The 25,356-nt window shown below is 37.8% G+C and overlaps 1 protein-coding gene across 4 annotated transcripts; it reads left to right on the plus strand.

Moving 5' to 3' along the window:
• Positions 1 to 1,271: 1,271 nt before the first annotated feature.
• UBXN4 (UBX domain protein 4) lies at positions 1,272 to 23,749 on the plus strand. Of its 4 annotated transcripts, none has more exons than XM_070731404.1 (13): positions 1,272 to 1,639; positions 6,621 to 6,723; positions 8,063 to 8,091; positions 11,600 to 11,718; positions 13,198 to 13,336; positions 13,762 to 13,849; positions 14,343 to 14,397; positions 17,543 to 17,707; positions 18,002 to 18,129; positions 18,585 to 18,687; positions 19,325 to 19,456; positions 19,622 to 19,824; positions 23,189 to 23,749. In XM_070731404.1, exons 1-13 carry the CDS (start codon positions 1,558 to 1,560, stop codon positions 23,325 to 23,327), a joined length of 1,485 nt encoding a protein of 494 aa, XP_070587505.1. In that variant the 5' UTR covers positions 1,272 to 1,557; the 3' UTR covers positions 23,328 to 23,749. The 4 variants fall into 4 exon arrangements, with proteins under 4 accessions (XP_070587505.1, XP_070587509.1, XP_070587512.1 ...); XM_070731408.1 differs by having other exon boundaries at positions 13,765 to 13,849; XM_070731411.1 differs by having other exon boundaries at positions 1,305 to 2,814; positions 13,765 to 13,849.
• The last annotated feature ends 1,607 nt before the right edge of the window (positions 23,750 to 25,356 follow it).

Here is a 25,356-nt window from a genome sequence, read left to right on the forward strand (position 1 = left end):
GAGTGATGACGAAATATGGGCATGCCTTGGAAGGCCCATAAGTGCTCACGAGGCTGCATTTTGGACAATTTGAAGTTTCTGAACACTCTTCAAAGGTAGTCCCATATTGGGGATCCACTCTAGATTTGTGAGTCTCGATGGATTTTCAGGCTTGGTCCAGAATAGACCTTGCACCTGAGATCTTGGCTGAATTTCACCAATCTATTTAGAAGAAATGAACTCTCTGATGATTATATACCGTATTTTGCTTTATTGAGCTATGTCTTTTGGTCATCATAATCATGTATTGTTGTATTGTTTCATGTCAAGTACCTTCTGTTTTAAAATTGGGCTCCTACTGCTTGAGATGAAACCACTGTGAAATTTGTAACACATTGTTCAAAAGTTTTAACCTCTGGGACAGAAATTAATATTGGCTATTGTGGCTGATCCTCAATAGGCTATTTCTATATTTTAAATTACAGACATTTCAGAAATGTAAAGATAAAGCTCACAAAGTTTGATTGGCACTATTGGCTTTGTTTCATCAAAGCCCATGGATTTCATGCATCCTACCCACTCCCATGAATGTGATAGGCAGGCAAATACTTAACAAGTGAAACTGCAAATATGATAGTTTGCTGTCAATTATAGCAGAATATGTATGCCATCCTTGTGAACACTGACAGCAAAGAACAGAACAGAAGAATAGAATAGAATTCTTGATAGGACACGCAAAGAATTTGTCATTGGTGCATATGCTCTCAGTGCACATAAAAGAAAAAATACATTTGTCAAAAATAATGAGTTACAACACTTAATGATTGTCACAGGATACAAATAAGCAATCAGGAAACAATCAATTTTAATATAAATCGTAATATAAATAAGTGGGAGTAGGAACGATGAGAAGACTAATAGTAATAGTAATGCAGCCTTAGTGAATAGCTTGACAGTATTGAGGGAATGATTTGTTTAATAGAAAATAAAGAAATAAAACTTTCGAAAAAATGGTCAAAGTTGGCACTAGGACTAGATCATACCATAGCTGCAATATATTCTATGCAGCTTGCCCATGCCATCCTTTGAATTTAATTATTTAAATTTAATTGTTGTTTTGTTTTAATTCACGCAACACCCCGGATTAATCCAGCATGGCCCCGCCTCCAATCACCGGGCTCACCTTACTCGCCGCTGCTAGACCTCAGCAAGACGCTCCTAAGGCGTCCAATCAGAGCGCGACGGGGACCTTCCCGTTCGCCTCACAAACTCGTTCCACCCGAGTGCTTTTTTTTTTTTAAAAGAGGCGCGCCTGCGCCCTCAGCGCCGACTTCCTCCTAGGGAGAAAAAGGGGAAAGTGGAGCGGAAAGTCAACGCCTCCGGAGCGGGGGTGACGTTTGTGACGTTACGTGCGCGCGTACCGACGCGTACGAGGGAAAACGGACTGCGGGAGGGTCGAGGGGCTGGAGCGACGAGGGGCCCGCGCGCAACGTCTCACTCTCTTTTTTGCTCTCTCGCTCGCTCGCTCTCCCCCCCCTCCCTTCGTCTTCCGCGCGCGGAGTCGACGCCGCCGCCATTATGCTGTGGTTCCCTGGCACCATCCCGGCCGCCATTGCCGCCGCCAAGCAGCGCAGCTCAGTTTTTGTGGTGTTTGTGCAAGGTACGGGCCCCGTCCGCAGTTGGTTAGCGCCGCGTCAGCGCTCTTGTCTCCCTGGGAAACGGGGCAGCCCCGACGCCGAGCGAGCCGCTTGAGTCGTCCGACGGACGCTTGGGGCCTCCTCTCTCTCTCTGAGGGATGGAAAAGCCTGCTGCGGGTGGGGGGACAGGAGGAGGGACCTGTGTAACCACTGACCCGAGTCTTAGCCTTGGAAGGTCCCCCAGCCGAGCGGAGGTTTGCGTTGAAATACGCTTTAGAGAAGCGAGTGCGTAAAGAAGTGACAGGCTTCAAGAGCTGCCTCCGGTGGTTCTCCTCCCGGCGCCTGTCACCCCCTCAGGATGGTGGGGTTGGCCTAGTGTCAACCTTGACTCTTGTTAACTGCACAAGCCTTCTGTCGTTCTCTTAACAAATGACTCGGTTTGCTGTTGCCGCCTTCAAGGGACTTTTCGTCAACTTTTCAGCCTGTCCTGTGGCCCCTGAGCAAGAGTGGGTGACGCTCCAATCCTTCCTTAATACGGTTTTGCTTTTAGGAATTCAGGCAAGATAAGCGTTAGGGTGAGGCATACAAATCTTATTATTATTATTATTAATATTATTATTATTATTTATTATTATTATTATTAATAATAATAATAATATCCCCCAGTAACTAAGCTGGATAGGGTTGTTGACTGGGACATAATATGCTGGTCGAAACAACAGCCCAACCTCTTGCAAAACTCAATATATATTTCTCTAAGGTACAGACTTAAAGCAAAAACGTGGTACATGTAGTCTTTGACTTACAACCTTTATTTAGTGATCATTTGAAGTTAAGGCATGGAAAAAGTGACATAGGGCAGTTTTTCACTCTTACATGGTTGCAGCATCTCTGGTCACATGATCTGATGCATGTATTTGCTGCCTGTTTACATGTATTTGCTGCCTGTTTACATGTATTTACTGACTATTGATGCGTCCCTGGATCCTGTGACCACCCTTTTGCAGTCTTCTGACAAGCAAAGTCAATGGCATTTAGACTTATATACTGCTTCATAGTGCTTTTACAGCTCTCTCTAAGCGGTTTACAGATTCAGCATATTGCCCCTAACCATCTGGGTTCCCATTTTACCCACCTCGGAAGGATGGAAGGCTGAGTCAAGCTTGAACCATGGGGAAGGCAGAATCACTTCATAACTGTAAATAAATATCCTTGCAATTTATATTAATATTGATTGTTTCCTGATTGTTTATTTGAACCCTATGACAATCATTGTACTTCGTGATTCTTAACAAATGTATTTTTCTTTTATGTACACTGAGAGCATATGCACCAAAGACAAATTCCTTATTTATGTTATTTATTTATTTAATTTGACTTCTATGCCGCCCAATCTCAAAGGACTCCTTGTGTGTCCAGTCACACTTGGCCAATAAAGAATTCTATTCTAACTCTATTAACTATTGCATTCATGCATTTAATTATGGCAAGAAAGTTTATAAAACAGGGTAAAACTCACTTACCAGCAGAAATTTTGGGCTCAATTGTACTCTTAATTTGAGGACAACCTCTAAATAGAAATTACCACTGCTGTCATGCATTGGTTTAAGATTATTTTTGCCATCCCAAGAATTGCATCCAAAGAATTATTTCTGCCTGCTTTTTTCTCTGCAAGTTTCCTCTTCAGTTTTCCTCCACGGAAAGACTTCTAGATTTGGCATTTGAACTTCCTGCTGTTACCCATTTCTTTCTATTATTCTAGATCTGGTGTCTTTTATTAATCCTTGTATTCCTAGAAATTATATGTTTACTTGAATGCTGGGATGATTTTTTTTCTCTGTTTTTCTGACCTTTCGGTGAGAGGGCTTGCAATGTCAGAATAAGCAGCAAACAAAACGTCTTTGATATTTCACTGACATGGGATAGATTAAGAATTGACAGTACTCCACGTGATAGTAAATCTGATTATTTTTGGTGGGGGAGAAGAAGTATCGGGCACACCCGGGTTTAAAATCTTGCCTTGTCAAATTTGCCACTTTCCAAAGCTGGAATCTAGTGTTCCAGGCCAGCTCTTGACATTTGCCATTCAACTCTTGGAGTTCAGTGAATAAGAAGGGCATATTCTACTGTTTTCAAAATCACTCTCAACTTTAACTAGCCAGTTTATCAAGTAGTATAAATACAGCACTTCTGACATAGTGGATTCAACTGAAGTGACCATCCAACTAAGTTTTCCGGAAATTTATCCAAGCACATAGTGATCTAGTTGATATTCCTAAACTACCTCAAACCTAGCGGGTCCATAGTCTTAATGTTATTTTTGCTTCCTTTCATTTCACAGTGAAGGAAAAAAAAGCCTTGTTTCATCAGTTGTACATGCACCTTCTGTCTTTATTAAATATCTGCCCCATTAATTTCTTTGCTTCTCAACTTCTCTAATCATACTTTTTGAAAATTCTTTCACTGCAACGGAAAAGAATATCAATAATTTTCCTGAAGAGGTGTAAAATGTGTAATATTCTTTGACCTTATTTGCTTATGGTAAGTAAAGATAGGGAGCTAAGAAGAAGGCCTTTGGACTCTTTGTGCTGCAAGCTGAATCTGTTCAGGAAAACGATAACTGACAGTACTCTTATTGGAGTTTATTCATTTCTCTTCAGTGGCAAGTTGATAGTATTGTTGTGTGCTAAACTGTCCTAGTCATTATATTCTCATCTATTTAGAAATGAATGTGAATTCTATTTCTAAATATTAAACTGAACACTGATAATGATATCTTTTACGTATAGCTGACAGACATAGAATTTAAAGATATTCTCACTAACTGGATTATTTCACTGTTTAGCTTACAGCTCACAGCTACTTATTTTATTCAATAGTAAAACCACTTTATGGTCTATTCAGTGGTAGAATATAAAATAATTTAACTCTTAGTACAAAAGGCTGTTTTCATTTAAAGATGGATTTTTTAAGATTTCAGAATGTTCAAGACTGAAGTAACTAAATGATAGCTCTAGTGAGAAATTCTAAGTATATACAGTAAAACATTTTAATATAGATACTAATCTGGTTGTATATCATATGATTCCTGCATGCGTTCTGCATGTTACATCACATAGGCATATCCTCTAGGGGACAAGGATACATTTGAGCTCTTTATTTTTCTGTCTGGTTTTCTCTAGGGTAATAATTCTGAGGTCACAACTTGTATCTCTTTTAGCAATAGGCCGATGTTGCTATCCTATCAGTATTAAACAATATACTACTTATATTTTCCCATTCTGGTTAGCTAAACTAGAACATGCTGTATGTGAAACACCTATTCCGTCCCCTGTCCTAATGTTTCTCTTTTACTAGTATCATGTATATAAATATTGTTATATCTTTGTATACCATCAATACGTACTTGACAAAACAAACAAATAAAATAATAAAAATAAATTAATCTCAGTATTCTTTCCTGAAAATCTGATATGGGAACTTATTGCTCTCTGTTTTGAGAGTGTGCTATTACAGTCATTTTAAAATATAATTCTAGAATAATATATTCAGATTAAATTAGTAATAAATAATGTGGTGCCTTCAGTTTTCATTAACCTCAGTCAGTACAAACTGTCCCAGATCTAAAGTGTTAAAAATCACATGCGTTTGTAATTTAGAACTTTTTTTAGATGCAGAAGAGAAAAATATCCAATTATAGGTGAGGAGATAAAACTGTACCTAAAATTAGAAATTATAATATTTTCATTGTTCCTCCTTTTTAGTGTAAAAACTGTCATTCATTCCAATTGGTTGATTCCTAGTGACTTGAGGGGTAACAGCTGTCCAGATTATACTGTTTGTCCCAACATTATGCCAAGCCCATTTCTACCTTCCCCAGTATTGAAGTATTTACCATAGTTGGATCTGCCCTTACAATGTGGCCAAAGTATAATAGTTTTTATTTCATGATCTTTGTTTCTAGTGAACATTCAAGCCTATCTCTGATTTCCTTTGGTATTAAGTTGGTCCTCTTGACTGTATAAGGAATGTGAATAATTCTCACTCATGTGCGGCATCTATCTATTAACTGCTTCACTTTTGGGGGGATGAAACCTCAGGGTCTTTCCTGAGCTTACATAATATCCCCCAATATCTTTTGCTTATTATTATCTGGCTTTCTTGTATACCCATAATCAATTTTGGACCCTAGAAAACTGAAAACAGTCAACTACTTTTAACATTTCATAATTTATCCTAAATCCTCTGTTTTTACATAAGTATAACCTTTATTTTCTTGATGTTCATAAAAAGCCTAGCCTTTTCACTCACTTTTTGCAATAAGCCTGTTGACATTCCTTCAAATATTCAAGAAAATTCCAGACATCTTACTCCTTTTCATTTGATTTATTTATCCTCTACTATATATCTCATAGTAAAACAAGTGATAAATATACTGTATTACCCAAATAAATCATTATTTTAACAAGTGTTTTAACAAGTGGTTAAAGTGGAATGGGATGTGTAATTCTTTTCAAACAATCGCACTGGATTCATTCTTAACCTATCTTATTTGAGCAATGAGATGAGTTTAATGTTTTGTCATTAAAACGAGAGGAAGTTTTTAATTCAATAAAGAACCTCTATAGATCAAAGAGATTCTCCTGCTTCAGAGGTTCAGCATAAAATTGAGACTATGATTAATGAGATGGAAATATGAAATCAGCATGCTCATTCGTATTTCCTTTCTTTTCATCTAGGCTGATGAAGGATTCTCTTAATTTCATTTATCTGGAGCTATTTGTCCGTGTATTGCAATTATTGCCCATTTGAGATATATCTGGTCTGGGTTTCTTGAAATTGATCTATGAGAATCTGATCTGCAGGTTCCTGATTTTTTGATCAAATCTTATTTTGGAATTATATGAGCATTTCTGTTTTAAAAGTAATATTTTTTATGATTGTATTTGGAGTATGTTGCAATTTGTAATTATAATTACATCTCTACTAAATATTTTTTTATAGGGCAAGATGAACAGTCCACAGAAATGTCTGCCAGCTGGGAGAATGCAAAAGTATCTGAAGCAGCAACAGATGACTTTGTGGCTATTAAAATTGATACCCAAAGGTTTGGCAATATCTTTTGTATTTCTCAGTACAGCTATTTTGGAAAACAATGTTAACTAGAGAGAAGAAATACTACATTTTGTATAAGTAGACATTAGGAATATAGTTTACATAATAATTCATTCATATTTTCCTACCATTTGGCCATAAGATCTGGCAGATACTTTTCACACCAAAAATTAAAATCCCTAATGCTTATAGGAAGGCTGACAATCCATAGAACTTTTCTTTTAAGCCTCACAGTTTAGAACAGTGATAGTGTGGCCTTAAGCTTTTTCTTACATTTCCCCCCATTTTTCCAGGATGTTTCTCGTCCTAGAATCTAAATACATTTTCTCTCAAAAAGGCAATTTAGAGTAGAGAAATATTAAATTATGTATCTTTATAGCTATGAGTACATACACCATTTCACTTTTCATGATTGCTCAACAGCTTTTCCTTCCACAGGAATAGTTAGTTGTATAAGATATAGTTTCTTTCTCAAATGATAAATGTTTATTGCTTCTCTCTAACTTTACAATAATGTTTGTAACTGATAACTTTTTAAAAACAATGTTTAACTTCTTAGATTAATATAGGTTTTTTTCCCTTCTGTTCAGTTTTGTCCAAATCTCAGAGACTGTCTTGACAAGTCCCTGTAGTCTTTTCCTTTCTTTTCTTTTCCTTTCCCCTCTCCTTCCTCTCTTGTGTTTTGCCAGTGCCTCTTCTCTAAGGCTTAGAGAAATTGACCAGCCCAAGGTCATCCAGCTGTCTTTCTAAGGCAAGACTGGACCTCTGAAAAAACGTAGTTGTGTGAAAAATCATAAAGCCCTTTGAACAAAGAAGCTTTTACTTATGTTTACAATAGATAATAAATAGATAGGATTAACTATGTTACATAGTAGTATTGTAAAATTGGAGAATTAATATTAATGTAATGAATACTGCTGTAAATTTTCATTATTATCGCACAAAGATATATGTCTTCGGAGAGGGGCGGCATACAAATCTAATAAATTATTATTATTATTATTATTATTATTATTATTATTATTATTATTATTATGTACCCAGATGACACACTGTTTAATGGAAGATGGAATTATACTATAACTACTACTACTACTACTACTACTACTACTACTACTAATAATTTTTAAAAATAATTAACTATGTTATGTAATTTGTGTAGCATTATATTTATCAGTTTTAGTATGGTATCCTAAAGAATAAGAAACTTATTCCATACAATTTCAAAAATAATTTGCAGTAATATGGATAAATTAGGTATACCGAATTTGTTTTGTGACATTCCTTTTATTTATGGTTATAATAGTAAACCAATGCTTTCTCTTCCACAGTGAAGCCTGTTTGCAGTTTTCACAAATCTGTATCCTTTGAACACCATAGAATTATACAACTTTAGAGTGCCCTGTTTGTCCCAAAATAAGACATATCATGATTATAAGCCCAGTTGAGTGCATGGCAGTAAAGCTAAGCATTTATTTGGGGGTTCAAAAAAATATAAGACAGGGTCTTATTTTGGGGAAAATACAGTACATGACTGCAAAACTAAAATAAATGGTCTATATATACAGTGTTCCCTCGATTTTTGCGGGTTTGAACTTCACGAAAAGTCTATACCACGGTTTTTCAAAAGTAATTAAAAAATACTTTGCGTTTTCCCCCCTATACCACGGTTTTTCCCGCCTGATGACGTCATATGTCATTGCCGAATTTTCGTCCGCCTTTAATAAATATTTTTTTAAATAAACTTTAATAAATAAACATGGTGAGTAACAATGTAAATGGTTGCTAAGGGAATGGGAAATTGTAATTTAGGGATTTAAAGTGTTAAGAGATGGCTTGTGATACTGTTCATAGCCAAAAATAGTGTATTTACTTCCACATCTCTACTTTGAGGAAATTCGACTTTGGCGGGCGGTCTCGGAACGCATCCCCCGCGAAAATCGAGGGAACACTGTATTTTTTTCTTTGCTATATTTTTATGATCCCCTGCTTCCTCAAAAATATTTTGCACTTGATGTTATATAGCCTTGGAACTGGCCTTTCATTTATGTGAAACCACCTGATTGCTCCATTAAAATCATGCTTTGAAGCCAAATCATGCTTTGAAGGCTAACTTAAGCATTTGCATAGTATACTGTTCTACACCCATTAATAAATTGCATGCATGTTTTATTGAGATGGCTTCATATGCTTCTCTTTTCACCATCACATCTACTTTCCACAAGTTCTTCATTCTCCCTCTAGTCTAGGTAGAGCTTTTAGCTGTACAATCCTCTAGGACAGCGTTTCCCAACCGGTGTGCCGCGGCACAGTGGTGTGCCGCGAGACATGGCCAGGTGTGCCGCGAGAAGCTCAAGCTGGGCGGGGCGCTGCCGGCGCCCCTGCCTGAGTGTCATCCTGTGGATGGTCTTGGGCTTCACAGTCGCTTCCTGGTTCCCTCTCCTCCCACCGCCTGTGTCTCCTGCTGTCGCCTCCCACCAAGCCGTCGCCCGTTGCCGTGGGTTCCTCGATTGGGAGCTGCCGCTTCCCTCTGTCCAGCTCAGCCACGCTGCCGTAGAAAGCACAGAGGTTATTGCCACCGCTTCTGCCTCCACTCAGGGAGCCACCGTGGTCACCGCGCCTTTTCCTCTCCCTCAGCTCAACCACGGTGGCTCCCTGAGTGGAGGCAGAGGTGGCGGCAATAACCTCTGCACTTTCTACGGCAGCGTGGCTGGGCTGCCTGGAAGGAAGCGGCAGCTCCGAGGAATGAGGCGCTGGCGGTAGACACAGGCGGAGGGAGGAGAGGGAACCAGGAAGCCACCGTAAAGCCCAAGACCAGCCACAGGACGACCTTCAGCCAGGGGCACCGGAACCGCGCGCAGCCATGGTGGGAGCAGCATGAGGTAGCAACGAGGCGCGAGGACAAGCAGGCAGCTTGGCGGAGGGGAAGCGCTGAGGGGCTCTCCTCCTTCCCCACCCCCGCGCTTCTCTCCCGCCCTGGCTTTCGCTTCGCCCCATGATTTCCCCGCAATTTCATCCAGGCCACCTCTTGCCTCCTTTTGAACTGCGGGGAAATCTGCGGGCAAAGCAAAAGCCAGGGCGGGAGAGAAGCGCGGGGGTGGGGAAGGAGGAGAGCCCCTCAGCGCTTCCCCTCCGCCAAGCTGCCTGCTTGTCCTCGCGCCTTGTTGCTACCTCCTGCCTTTTTCCAGGGGCCTTTGGAAGGCACCCAGGGAAGGGGGGGGATTGGGGGTGGCTGCAGCGGCTTCTCGTCCTCCTCATCCGGCTGCTAATGCCCGCCCGGCCCCTCTTGCAGTCCCTTCACGGAGCGCTTTTGTCCCAGGCTGTCAGCGAAAGGGCTGCAGGACAGGCGGGGCAGGCGTTCTTCTCACAGCTGAGGCAGAATTTGGAATGTCGGGGGTGTGTGCGTGCGGGCTCCGCATCCCCCTGCCACCCGGAACAGTTAAAATAAGAAAAACCTTCGCCGGCCTCCGCAGAGAAGAAAGGAAGAGAGAGAAAGAGAGACAGAGCAAGAGAGACATAGCAAGAGAGGCAGAGAGAGAGAGAAAGAGAAAGAGAGAGAAAGAGAGCTAGCAAGAGAGAGAGAAAGAGAGACAGAGAAAGAGAGACAGAGAGAGAGAGAAAGAGAGAAAGAAAGAAAGAAAGAAAGAAAGAAAGAGAGAGAATGAAAGAGAGATAGCAAGAGAGGCAGAGAGAGCAAGGGAGAGAGAAAGACATATAGGGAGGGAAGGAGGGAGAGAGAAAGAGAGCAAAAAAGAGAGGAAGAAAGAAAGAGGGATGGAGAGAGAGAAAGAAGGGAAGGAAGGAAGAGAGAGAAAGAGTGAGGGAGAAATAGAGCGAAATGGAGGAAGATTTTTTTTGTCAAAACTTTTCTTTAGCCACCCCCCCACCCCCCCGTTCAGTGTTCCCCAGGATTTTGAAAATATGAATAATGTGCCGCGACTCAAAAAAGGTTGGGAAACACTGCTCTAGGACACTACTATGTTATTTTAACATTATAGTTGATGGTACTATAAAAGCAGGATATGCATGCATATATGCATACAAACATGCATACATGCATGCATACATACATATATTCATACATACATATCATTTTCAATCAAGGAACACAAACCATAACAATATTTTAGACTCGCAGATACTTTTTCTTACATATTTTTTTAACTTCATGCTAGGGTTCATAGAATCGTAGCTTGCTGAAAACAGGGATTCTGACATTTACATACTACATGGGAAACTGATTATGAAACAGCATCTAAATGATTGCAGAATGGTTTATTGCTCTCAACTGTTCTAGATCTAGTATTCATATGAATTGTTTGGTGTTGATTTATTTGACTGAAACATTTGAGTACTATCCGTTATAATTCACTGGATTTCACTTAGAAGGATATGGTTATGGTCACTAATTTAAAAAACTATTAGTATACAGTATTATATTAACATTTTTATTTAATATCAGTGAAAATAAACTATTGTGCACAGAAGCAACTAGCATTTTGGTAGCAGATTCTTAGAAACTTCCTTCTTTCCTATTTCTAAATACCTCAAATATCCATTCACTTGTAGTTGGAAATAGACTACTTGGCTTGAATTAGGGTTAGCAATTCTAAAGCATGCTTAAGAATTTTTATAAGGCAATAAGTCTTAAAAACAGTAAGGTTCAAGGTCCTTTGAACTGTCTATTTGGTTTCAGGAGACAGCAGAAAATGGTATTTTGGAGTACCTTTAAAATTTGGCAGATCTGCTATATGCAGAATGTAAATTGCCCATTTTCTTTTAGTAATCCCATTTCTTTTAAACTCATTTTCTTTGCTTTTCTATTTTACTCTTAAGATAATATATTATCCTTTACTGTTATCACATAGATCCGGTAGTATGTATTCCATCTAGTTTCTTTATAGGAGATAATGGAATCCCTCTTGAAGTAATTGCTGGCAGTGTTTCTGCAGAAGAACTGATTGCAAGAATTCATAAAGTCAAGCAGGTAAAACAACTTTGGATTTGATTCCCCCCCCCCCCAGTAAAGTGAAGCATTGTTTTTAAAAAATTATGCCAAGCTTGTAAAAGATGAAAAGTACATTATCAGTAACATGTCTATACTTCATGCACTTTACATGATGCCTCATTTTTCCCTATTATTTATTTTGTTTTGTTTTGTTTTGTTTTTAATCCTACATTAGCTGTCAGGAATTACATTTTGTGAACTGGTACACAAACTGTGTACATAACTGCATAAATATATACACAAAACTCTTCATTTTGAAGTTGCTTTCAATTAAACAAATTCAAAGCTTGAAAGATAATGAGTCATGAGAACTTTCATCACAGGATTTCATTTATTTATTGTAATAAATCGTTGCTTTCTGAAAAAAAAATGCTTAGCCAATCTGGTATAGTGGTTCATGGGCTGGCCTATAAACCAGGAAACAGTGTGTTCTGTTTGCATTAAAAATGAAAGCCACCTATGTGGTGTCAGGCCAGTCACTCTTTCTTAGCAAAAACACCTCATACAGTTGTTGTGAGGAAAATAGGAGGAAGTATATTATATATTATTTGTCTTCTTGAGTTTTTATAAAGATAGGATTAAAGTTTAATAATTTCAACTTTTGTACAATAAGAAAACTTCACTGTAAATGAGTTTTTTCCATTTAAAAGCCCTGTGCAATTAATTTATTCTTTACACAGAATTTGAATCCTCTTAACTTTTAACATATTGTTCACAATACATGCTAGCTGCAGCAATATTGTTTTTCAATTACTCCACATTTAGCTTTTGTTGCCAGAAAAGAGTCTTATTTACTTATTTAGCATTGCAGATCACTCTTTGTTAACAACCATTTGTTTAATGACTGTTCAAACTTATTATGATGCTGAACGAGTCATACTTAGGATTGGTTCTTGAAATTTTGGCTGTCGCAGTGCCTCCATGGGCCTATGGTCCAGATCTGGTGCATTTTCATGCATTGCATGATTGTGTTTTGCAGCAAAGTCAATAGGGAAGTGGGCTGGAAGTTGGAAGTCATGGTCATATAAGCTTCTCACTTAATGACTTGTGGTGATTCACTTAGGGTAACTAGGGACTCCTGGAACTATTAAGTGGCATTATTGGAAAAGTGGACTAAAAACCCACTAGAAAAGAAATTTTATTGATATAAATGCTGGTTTAGTAAACTGAGTCGTCCCATGGGCAAGCAACCTGTTGCATCCAATTATTTTGGCATCATGTTCATAGCAAGCATTATAGAAGTTGTATTTGAGACATTTAGCAGGAATCATATTGCTAAATATGATATCATAATCTAGAAATAATTTTTGAAATACAGTCTGACATTGTGTGTGCTTACTAGGTGAAACAATGTGTTTTGTTCTTTAAAATATAACAAGAGTGCACATTTTTTAAAGGTAAAAGATGAAATAAAATAAGTGCAACTTTTATGTATGCCAACACTTCTTTCTTCCCTAGATGCACTTAATAAAAACCGAAGGGTTAGAAAGTTCTGCTTCATGTTCATCCTCTTTATGTAGCAACCCAGAAGATTCTCATTTACAAACCGCCAAAATCACTGAAGCAGAGCTAGAAAGATTGCATTTAACTTCAGATGGTAAGTATTACTAGCTCATTCTTTATAGATAACTTTTCCTCTGAGATGTTACTATTTAACCCTCTCAAGTTTAATATTTAGCCTAGTAATAACTGATCACCCACTGGATCACCCACTTGTGTTAGTAACCTTTAATTGCTTTGTGTGTCCGCCAACCTTCTATATGTCTCCCTCATACCTTTTCTAGTTTGCAAAAGATAGTAAAGAATTGTCTCTTTACTACATTTTATAATGTAATAAAACATTTAAAAAAATACAATCAGACAAAAGTGTTTTGTTATTTTTATTACCAGAAACAATATATAAAACATATAACTATATTAATATTTATAGTTAATAGTTATTAACTAATATAATTGCATAATTGTTTTAACAAAAGTCTCAACTTTTGCCTTTTTTTGAATATGGGACTTCTCATTTATGAGAAGGTGAAGTAAATTTGGTTCAGACAAATGAGAAAGTTGACAGACGGGTAGAACAGACTACAGATGATCTTGCTGCTAAAGTAGAAAGGTATGGTTTTTGTAAATACTGTTTAATGCAACTATTTAGTGAAACTGATATGCTTAAGCCTCACTGAGATTTAATTAGGCCATTTCGTATTTGTACAAAAATATTTTTTTAAATAATTAAATGAAATCAGAGGGAAAATGAAACTTGTATCAATGTTTTTTTCCAGAATTCTCATCCTTAAGAAGAAAGCCAAGTTTGGAAAAGTAAATGAAAAAACAAGGATGTGTAAATAGACAAGGATGTGTAAATAGAAATATGTATAGCATAAGATATCACTTAGAATTCCTTCTGTTCATAGGAACATTTTTTTTTTTTTTTGCATTTTCTGACCATACAATTTTTGTCAGTATGTTGTATCCAAAACTCATGGAATTAAGTTATGGTAGGATAGCTATCACTGGTGAATTGTGAAATTTGGATGTGAGTGATCTGAGATTTCATTATTCGGAAATTGTTTCAGTTTGAACTTACCGTATTTTCTTTCAAAATACAGAGTGACACAAAAACTTGAAGAGAGAAGAGAAGAAAAAAAGAAAGAAGAAGAACAGGTAGAATATAATTTGATTTTTAGCATTGCCAGCCTCTCTTATTAATGTTCTAGTTGGAAGAACACAGGTCTATTTTAATACCTCAGAAACATGTGGAGGGATGGAGAAATGATGCTTATTTGATCCTTGCCTTTGTGGATAGTTCAGTGGATAGTTCAGCCAAGCAGGGACTGGACCCTTGATTCTGAAAGATATTTAAATATCTCTTTGAACACCAGATTTTATTCTAGTACACAAAATAATATCATTATAATTTTATATTTATATATTTTTGAAAAACCATTCCCTTGATCTGGGTATTGTTTCTGATTTCTAATTATAGACAAAATTTAGATATTTTATTCTCAGGCAAGGTAATTCAAAAATTGTTACTTACAATTCTAGGTACATCTGGATAAAATGAATTTTTTGGACTCGTGTTAATTTGGAATTAGTTTAGAATAGAGCAGTAAGGCCATTTGTTTTTGATGTGCCATATAAATAGGGGAAATGCAATTTTGCTAGTTTTTTGGACCTTACAGTGGCTTTCAATATTTTCAACCCACAAGGATTGGGCTTTGGGGACACTGTTTTGCAGTGGTTCCCTTCTTTCCTGTTAGGACATGCCCAGAAAGCAGTGAAATCCTAGTAAGCTGGCTGAAACTGCTTAGGATGCCCATCCCATTATTCTACGAATGGCCACTCCTGCATTGTGTTACTCGGCAGGAGAGTATGCCTGCCCCATTTGGGGCCAGTCCGTGCACTTTACATAGGTGAATAGAGTGCTTAGTGATAGATGTTGCATTTTAGTGGATGTCTGTACCCCATCCCACTTGACAAACTATATATCTTAATGGGAATAGTTCCACCAGGTGTTAGAAGAAGTATAGCACAAGATGTGGAATATGGAAAGGTATTACATGATCCAACAGACCCGTTATTTGGTCGAGTATCTCCTACAAAAAGATTGAAATCAAGAAAGAGCTTTTTAGATTGTGCCAAGGGGATTGTTACTACCCTTCAAAAAGAAAAAATAAAAAGATTGAAACTTCAAACCAACATCTTGGGTGAGATTATCCGACGACATGGGGTGAGTTACCATCAGTATGCTGATGATACTCAACTACACATCTCTACCCGGTGTCAACTCAGCGAAGCAGTGGAAGTGATGTGCCGGTGTCTGGAGGCTGTTAGGGTTTGGATTGATGTCAACAGGTTCAAGCACAACCCTGACAAGACGGAGTGGCTGTGGGTCCTGCCTCCCAAGGACAATTCCACCTGTCCGTCTATCACCATGGGGAGACAGCTTCTGTCCCCTTCAGAGAGGGTCCACAACTTGGGCATCCTCCACAATCAACAGCTGACCTTAGAATACCATCTCTCAGCTATGGTGAGGGGGATGTTTGCCCAGGTGTGCTTGGTGCATCAGTTGCAACCCTATTTGGACCGGGAGTCTGTTCTCACAGTCACTCACATTCTTATCACCTGGCGGGACTTAGGGGAAGAGCCTTCTCTGTGGTGGCCCCAGCCCTGTGGAATCAACTCCCCCCGGAGATTCATATCACCCCCACTCCCCAGTCTTTCGCAAAGCTCTGAAAACACATCTCTGTTGACAGGCCTGGGGACACTTAGAACCTTTAATATTCCTGACCCATGAATGAAGAATAATTAGGATGAATGTGGATGTCTTTTTTTTTTCAAGTGTAGGGTTTTTTTAGAATTAACTTAAATTAGATTTTTATGTTTTTAGTAGCGATATTTAAATGTATTTAAATATTTAAATGTATTTAAATTTAAATATTTAAATACATTTAAATATTTAAATATTAGATTTCTTTATGTATTGTATTCTTTTTGTGAGCCTGAGTCTCAGGAGAAGGGCGGCATAGAAATCTGATCAAATAAATAAATAAATCTTCATAATTGGATAGAACCGCTTGAGTTGTGTGGAGGTTCAGAGAAGGAATGGATGGTTTGGAGATTTTTAAATACTTTGCGCACTGGTTTTAGTTAGAACTAAAGATGGAAAAATTAGGTTTCTCCCAGAGAACAAGGATATTTATTGTGAATGTGGTACTATTTAAACAACAATTCAATTTTACAATTTTTCCCCTGGGACTGACATGTAACAACTTGCTGGTTGGAAATATCCTGCCATCAGTGTGGACCAGCATTGGACAAGAACTATATAAATCTGTGTTTTTATTAAATATTTACTTAATTTAAATAATAATTACCATAATAATTTAATTAAATAATAAGTACCTATATTTCTGACATGAGATGAAACATTCTAGTCATTGATATTTATTGGGTCCTTTGTCACGTATGTTGTTTACTACTTACAAATCCCTGAAAAAGGTTATCCAAAGCTTTCTAATTGAGTTCATGAATGACACCCAGATATGTTTTCTATTCTAAGAAAGCAATCACCACTATTTACATTACTTAAACTTCATAATTTATACTGAAATTAAATTAAGATAAAATGGAGGCAAGTTGGTAAGGAAAATGCTAGCTTCATAGATTGTGGTTGAAACTTGGCCTAACTGGGGTTAAAAATGTATAGAAATTGCAATTACTACAAAATATAAGCACATTCTTGTACTGAAAGATCTGTACTGCCTATTAGTTGTTTACTAATATTAACTTATGTTTATTTTATGTATACTGAGCATGTGCACCAAGAAGAATTCCTTGTGTGTCCAATCACACTTGGCCAATAAAATTCTAGCCACAACACTCAGTATTGGTAACGATCTTTAAACATCCAAATGGTAACCTATACTGTTGTAAACTGTCCAGTCACCATAAGAATTAAATAAATACAGTACTCATATTAATAAAAATACTCCTTTGAAGACATTCCCATTACCAGAAGTTCATCTTGTCACATTGTCTTTTGTGAAATTCTGAGGCTACGGAATGTGCTTCCTAGAGAAATGTACTTGCCTCCTAATTTCCCTTCCCCTGGAGGTTGGTTATGTCATTTCCACTATGCTTTTAATTGTGAAATATTGTTTTATTACATGTTAATGTTTGATTTTTAGCTATTTTAGTTGTGCTATTTGTTTCCATTTTGCATTTTTATTGCTATCTTGGTGTTTAAAGATACAGAATGGTGATTTAAATCCAGTATATAAAATACATCTTTTGTTTTACTTAGAAAGAAATAAAAAAAGAAGTAGATAGACGAAAAACTGGGAAAGAAATGTTGGAATATAAAAGGAAACAGGAAGAAGAACTTACAAAACGATTATTGGAAGAAAGGAACCGAGAAAAAGCTGAAGATAAAGCTGCTAGGGAACGCATCAGGCAGCAAATCGCAATGGTAAGTATTCAAGTGTGTGGTTTACTTGTACAAGGAAAACTTCAGCCCATGAGTCCTAAATATAGGTCCTTGATAATTGGCATGGATTATGGTATCTTGAGTACAGTTATATTTAACCAGTTTAATAATAATCAGTTGCTCATTACTGATTTCAGTGGAACTATCCAAATATAGTTTGATCTAGGTCTAACTCAAATACAACAATTCCTTTTACATCAAAATCATTATGACATCAGATTTCTGCAGCTAGTATTGAAAAGTTGTGTTAATAACTCACTTTTTTGTCTCGTGAAGGATCGTGCTGAAAGAGCAGCTCGTTTTGCAAGGTCAAAAGAAGAAGCAGAAGCTGCAAAAGCTGCTGCTCTTCAGGCTAAGCAAGCTGAAATGGAAGCAAGGAAGGAAACATCCCAAAAGGAAAAAAGGTACCCTAATTGGATTTTTCAGTCCCTATTATTCTCAACTTGCATAAAACCACCCTTGCATTTTGCAAGAGCCTATAACTTTGGATGTTATTTTAGCCTCGTCCCAGTTCTTTCCTCCTCCTAATTTAGGGATATAAAGCTTCTTGGCAGAGAATTTGTTTATTCTGAATCCACAGATATCTTTCTTCATTGTTGTAAGGGAAGGAGTGGCAGAACATGTGGGTGGGATTCAAAGAGAAATCAACCTAAAATCACTTCATAGCCACAAATTATTCCATTTGTGGCTGCATAGCAATTATAGGTTGATTCCTCTTTTGATTCTACCCCAGATTCTACCACTCTTATACAATTGTTGATATAAATAGTGAACTCTTTTTTCTGTAGAACCACCTTTTTCTATAATCTAAGGTGTTCTTTGTAAAACCAAATGTTTTAATGAAAAATATCTTCCCTAGTGCTGTAGCAAGAATCCAATTCCGCCTTCCAGATGGATCTTCTTTCACTAATAGTTTCCCTTCAGATGCCCCCTTGGAAGAAGCTCATAGGTTTGCTGCACAGGTAAAGAAGTATCTCTTTTTGTAAAAAAAAAGTTAATTAAATAGAAACTGCTTTAATGGTGGAACTAAATTATTGTAGTGCCTTTACATTTTTAAGGAAATAGGTTTAATAAGGAGGCTTTTTAAAAGTTGAATTACAGAGAAGTGAGTAATTCATATGCATCTCAATCAGTGTTTATGCTATTTACATGGTTGCAGCCTGTGTATCTACCCATCCATTGATCGCTCCAATAGTGCAATTGAAATTTGGTGTCTATCTCTTTCCTTGTGGGAAAAGGATTGTTCTATAATAAGAAAAGTGTTGTTGCCTAACACAAAAATGGGGAAAACATATGAAAGAAAGTATATTTTTTTCAAAGTATATTCAGTACTTTTTAATACTCAATTTCTGCTTTGAAGGATCATTTAATTTATCGGACATTAATAAGGCACATTGTCTGCTACCAAACACATCAGTAATGCAGAACCAACTAATGCAAGTTGAGCAATCGTTGCAAGTGAACATCAAAATATTCTTACTGTTAATGAAAAAAATCTTCAGTTCCTCATGAAAACAGTCTATTTGTCTTGGAAATATATTTATATTTCCTCTTGTGTGTAAAGAATAGAAATGAACTTGGTTTGTTCTGTTGTTACAGATTGTTGGCAACACATATGGCAACTTCTCACTGGCAACAATGTTCCCCAGAAGAGAATTTACCAAAGATGATTATGAGAAAAAATTATCAGACCTGGGACTTGCTCCAAGTGCTTCAATAGTATTGTTGCCTGTAAGTGTGTAAAAAAGGGAAATGAAAGAAATGTACAGGATTCAAATAGTTATAAATTGAATATCAGAAAAGTCATATGTGTTAAAAAATACAGCAAGAAGCTGTTTTGTTTTTTTTACAAAAATCTAATTTCTAAACAGTGCTTGCTTGTTTTACCATAAATAGGCAGGAAGGCCAGCTACAGCAGTTGTACAGTCTTCCAGTGGAGATTTATGGAAGTTCCTTGGCACAATCCTTTACCCACTGATAGCTGTTTGGCGATTTATTAGCAATTTCTTGTTTACCAGCCCTCCTTCATCCCAACCTCCTGCAAGACATCAACAGCAGCACTCAAATCCTTCAGCACCTAGCACTGCGGAACCAAACAGGTAGAAGCACTTCCTACTAAAGCCATCAAGGATCAGATTTCAAGTTTTTTTTATCAGTTGAAGAAATGTTATTAATTCCTGTTCTCTGCACAAAATCCAAATATTTCTAAACAGCAGGGTAGCCCTTGGAGACAAACTTGGAGCCTGAGGATGGAAAATTAGGGAAATAAACAGATCCACTCATGAAGTAAAATGGCAATGGGTTGCTGGTAATGAGTCTCTTTTCTTCTCAGAATCCTTTCTCAATTATGAAGATTGAGAATTATTTACAAACAAGAGTAAAGGCAGAGGTAGAACCCCCCCTTTTTAAAAAAGAGTTCATGTGGAAGTTTCTTTTGACTCTTTATGTTATTCTTTAGTTTAGTTTTTCCATGAGCTGTAAAATCCAACCGTAGATATAGCAGGGGACTAAAAACCCCAGTATTTATTTATTTGATTGATCAGGCTGCTCATCTCACAAACTCTGATTCTGGGCAGTCAGCATAGGATTAAAAATAAAGAACAACAAATGCATTGTTTTTATGTTTTTTATTTTTAATCAGGCCAAACCACAGGCATGTTCCGAAAGCCAGTACAAGATGGACAATGCAATGCTTGGGCAAAGGGCCAAAGGAGTGACAGTGGCTCAGCGGTTAAAGAAGCTGAGCTTGTCTACTAGAATGTTGACAACCCAGGTTTGAGATTTAAGCACTGTGATGGAATGAGCTCCCATTACTTGCCCTAGCTCGTGCCCATGTAGCAATTCAAAAGCATGCAAATGCAAGTAGACAAATAGGTACTGTGTTTCCCTGAAAATAAGACCCTGTGTGTTCTGTCTGGGTTCCCCCAGACGTCAACACCAACTAAAAAGAGTATCCAGACACGCTGGTAAAAAGCAAAGTCATTTTATATCTTTGAAAACAAACACAGATAACAAAAACTGTTCTTACAAACTGGAATGCTATGAAGCTTCACAGAAGAGTCACGACGGCCAGACAATACAACAGGCTTCTTGCTGGCACACACACCACTGTACATAATAAAACCCACGCCTCCCCTAAGTTTTCAGCCTTCGAGGCCACAAGCCAGAATCAGAGACGCCAAGGATCGAAGCAAGGTCACAGGACTCCCAAAAGATAACTCTCCACAATACAGGAAGGGCGGGCCTGCCTTTTCAACCTTTCTGAGGAGAACCACACCCAAACCCAGCTGTTGCCTATTAGGGATGGAAATACCTGGCTAATTGTCCCCTTCGTTGTGCTGCCCTTCTCTGCCTCATATCTATGATGGCTTGTGCGTTCTCATCTAATGATTCCAGGCTACTCGCTGGGGAGAGCTCCCCCCCGGGGGTCTCAGGCTGTTCTCCCTCCTCCTCGTCCTGACATTCCTCGTCCCCGTCTGCCTGGTCCTCCTCCTCCTCCTGTTCCTCGTCCTCCCCCTCTGAGCATGGAGCCGGCAGAGTTCCAGCCATTCCCTGAGGAGCCTCAGGCGGAATCACAACACTGTGTTATATTTTTTTAACCTTGAAATAAGGGCTTGGCCTTATTGCCATGCACTCAAAATCCCAATTGGGTTTATTATCAGGGGATATCTTATTTTGGGGAAAACAGGGTAGCACTTCGGTGAGAAAGTAACTGAGTTCAATGCACCTTAGCATATACATGTTGGCCACATGACCACGGAAGTGATTTGATTAAGAAACAGAGATGAGCACTGCCTCCTAGATTTGGAGTCGACTGAATAAAGGAGAAACCTTTATCTTTAATTTTATGAAAGGCCAGCAGTTAGGACCATCTGAATTTCAGGCATATGCTGTTGTACTTTAACACAGCAGTCATGACTCCTGGATCCTACCAGGTGGCAGTGTTTTAAGTGAGATTTATTAGGTGATTTTTGTCCCCGTTTTATAACTTTTCTTGCAACAGTTGTTAAGTGAATTAGTGTAGTTGTTAAGTTAATAACCCAGTTAAGTGAATCTGGCTTCACCATTAACTTTACTTGTCAGAAGGTGTTCACATGATCTGGGAACACTGCAACCATCATAAATATGAACCAGTTGTCAAGCATCCAAATCTTGATCATGTGACTGTGAGGAGGGTCACAAGTCACTTTTAACAGTGACATCATAACTTTGAATAGTCACTAAATAAACTGTTTTAAGTAGAGGACTACCTTTACTAAAAAGTTCATTCCTGTAGCCATTAATTGGGCAAACCGGTGCTTCATAACCTCTTAAATTGCTCTAACTTACAGAATGCATTCAAAATCCAGGACCCATGACTTCTATGGATTTGAAATACGGCACTTTTTAAGAAACATTTTATGACATAAAACATTTACTACAAAATACTGTATCATAAAACATTTCCTGGGCTGATGTTTGTTCTGTTCAGTTCAACTTGGCCTATTTTCAAAGGTGATCCATCTCTGAATATACCCCAATCCTTCCAGTGTAGGCGGTATGTTAGCTCTGCCATTGTTAAATTGAGGATTTAGCATTAAGGAATCTCTGAAACAATGACTCAAAAGATCATGGGTTGTCTAGTTGTTTCATGTAAAGCCCTGAGTTATGCCTGTTCTGTCTGATCTCATGGGATGGACTGAAAACTAGAGTGTCCTAGTTAGTTGCTTCTTCACTGGTAAAGTTAAGCCATTCTCAGGAGATGGAATGGGATGACAATACCATTTGCAAATAGCTGCTATGTAACTTCCATGTTTTAGATGTTTATTTATGCTTTGGGAATAAATTAGCAGTCCACCTTATGATTAATCCTCGATTTTTTATCACAAATTGGGTCCGGAATTTCAAGAGCTAAGTGATGTGGTAATAAAGCGAGACATTACATGAGAGCATCACTTAGCAACTGCAATCCCTTCATCCTGGTTGCTGTCATTAATTGAGGATTGAATGACAAAGGATGGCGCACAGCAGGACCTGTGGAGCACAGGGCAATAGGAGCAACTGGGACTTGTCCCCTCTATTTTAGCCCAAGCTTCAATGAAGGGTGCCACTGTGCAGTCCAGCCAAAAAGCATGGATAGGTGGGGAGGAGTTGTAGCACCCCTGGAGTCATAAGTGTGTAGGTAGGGATTGAAGCACACAAATGTTGACCACAAAACACCAGAGGCACTGCAACAGCCATAACTTGGGGCATAGATTGTAAGTCCATTTTTTTTAGCATCATGGTAATTTTGAATAATCGCTGAACAAATGGTCATGTGTGGGTCTGACATGAATCCATGCTTTATGATCAAATTTCATTTTCTGGTCTCATGGCAACTTCCTTAAATTTGGAGTGAAAAATACAAAAATTGGATCAAGAATATTGGCCTGAATTCTGCCACTATTGGAATTTGTACTCAATCTCTATCTCTTTTTTCTTCAGGCAAGCAGTTAGGAAACGAGTATTGGAAAAACGGAATGAAGAATTTAAGAAAGAAGGCAAGATCTATCGATTGAGAACTCAGGATGATGGAGAGGATGATAATAATACTTGGAATGGAAATTCGACCCAACAAATGTAACATGACTAAACTGTACATAGAAATCACTGGGTTTTTTTTTTTCCTATTTGATTTAGATTCAGTTAAAATATTCTGCTGCATAGTGGGCTTGGATGGGTATTCTGCCTGGAATAAATGCTAACCCACTTGTGCAGCTAGATTCTGCAAATGTAACTACTGCCAAAACAATATAAAAATCCTCCATGTCTCATCAGCGTTTATAATTTCATATTTACCTTATACAGTCCTCTAAAGACACTTTTTATCTATATAAATCTTTGAACAAATAGGCATCTCCAAATTCCAAACAAGTCACTCAGCCTAGAAGAGTGTAATCCTAATAAATTGGAGAAGGGTTTTTCCCCCCCTGTAATGCTTCTGTAACAGCCCAATATTCATAGTTTTTCTCTCACGGCATTCAATAAAGTTTTCCCCCCCCAAAATACTTGGTACCATAACATGATCGTTCTTTGAAGTGTGTCATACTTTTTTATAAAGAGAACTAAGGAATGATCCCCGTGCCGTAAGAAAGAGACTGGGTTCTTATAGTTTGTTTTCCTGACTTGTATAAATGGAGATTTTGAAAAGAGACCGATTCTATTTGGGACCTAGGTCTGGTGATTCAACATGGCTACTCTGGTTACCATTAATTATACTGTATCACATGTCTCGTTCAACTATTTATTTGTACATAACATCAGAAATATAGGAGGGTCAAATTAATTTTAAATGTTTCTTACCTCGACAAGACCTTTTAAAAATCAAGTACAACAGAAAAATGAAAAACACAATTACTCAGATTCACAGTTCAATCTAATTCAGTATTTTTACAAATATTTTTTTTTTGTTAAAATACAAAAATAGATGTCCTGTTTTTCTCCCATGCCACCTTTTTGGATACAAGATCAATATCGACATCCATCCTCATTATCTCTTATTTGACTTGACATCATCCACTGGTGTTCAGAAGAGATTTTAAAGTCCTTAAATGCTTGACATTAAGGCTTAAGATATGTTAAGTTTCAATCCAACTCAAATGTCCCAAAACTTGTGCAGCTGCTTGAAAAGTAATAAATCATGGTTCTTTTATTCAACCCTAGCTATTAATTTATGCTAATGTGCTTGAGTGTCATGTTTGTTATATATTTATTTCATGCAGTATATTGCAGTAGAACAATTGAAAGAAAAGATATGGAAACAGTTTGTAGAACTGGCTACAGCAGGCAAACTACCCATAATAATGTTTTAAAAGGGTGCTTTTTGGGCCTTCACTGAAAATGCAGAATTGTCGTAGGCAAAGACTGGATTAATACTAGACATTAGCCCCAAACTATCATTTTGTACAGTCTCGTGATGGCAAACTTATGGCATGCCTGCCAGAGTGGCATGCAGAGCCCTCTCTGCTGGCACACACATCATAGCCCCAAGTCAGATCCCCATGGCATTTCTTTTGTGGGCTTGTTTCTCTGCAAAGGACGAAACAGAACCTCACAAACAAAAAAGATCTTACCTCTTGCGTGCTGCTGGTGTTGAGATGTCCCGCTGGCTAGCTGTTCTTCAGGTCTCTGTTGTGTATACGTGTGTGCATGTCCATACATGTGCGCGTTTGTGTGCACTTTTCAGTTTGGGCATGCATGGACAGTTTGGGCATTCGGTGGATAAAAGGTTCACCATCACCGTATAGCCTGCTAACTACAATTTCTCCAGGCATGCTTTTTTGGGGAATCAAGGGACTTTGATTGGATTGAAGTTGGGTATTTTATGGATGGACAAATTTCACAGAAAAACAATACAATTCTGTCCCTTTCTCACATCGAAGTGTAAGCAAAGTTCACTAAGCTAATCTGGCTAAAATTCAATAGGTCTTTATTAACTTGAAGCTATGCTTTCTGTTGAATTGAGAAAGTTGCATTAATGTCACAGTAAATGAAGCCAAAAGGTCTCCAACTAGTACCTATTACAGTTATTTGGTTCTCAGAAGTAATTGTGAAACATGACAAATGTTGCAAAGCCATTCTTAAATATTTTTCTGTAATATTCTTTATTATAT

The sequence above is a fragment of the Erythrolamprus reginae genome, chromosome 1 (genome assembly GCF_031021105.1).
Source record: "Erythrolamprus reginae isolate rEryReg1 chromosome 1, rEryReg1.hap1, whole genome shotgun sequence".
Taxonomy (NCBI): domain Eukaryota; kingdom Metazoa; phylum Chordata; class Lepidosauria; order Squamata; family Dipsadidae; genus Erythrolamprus; species Erythrolamprus reginae.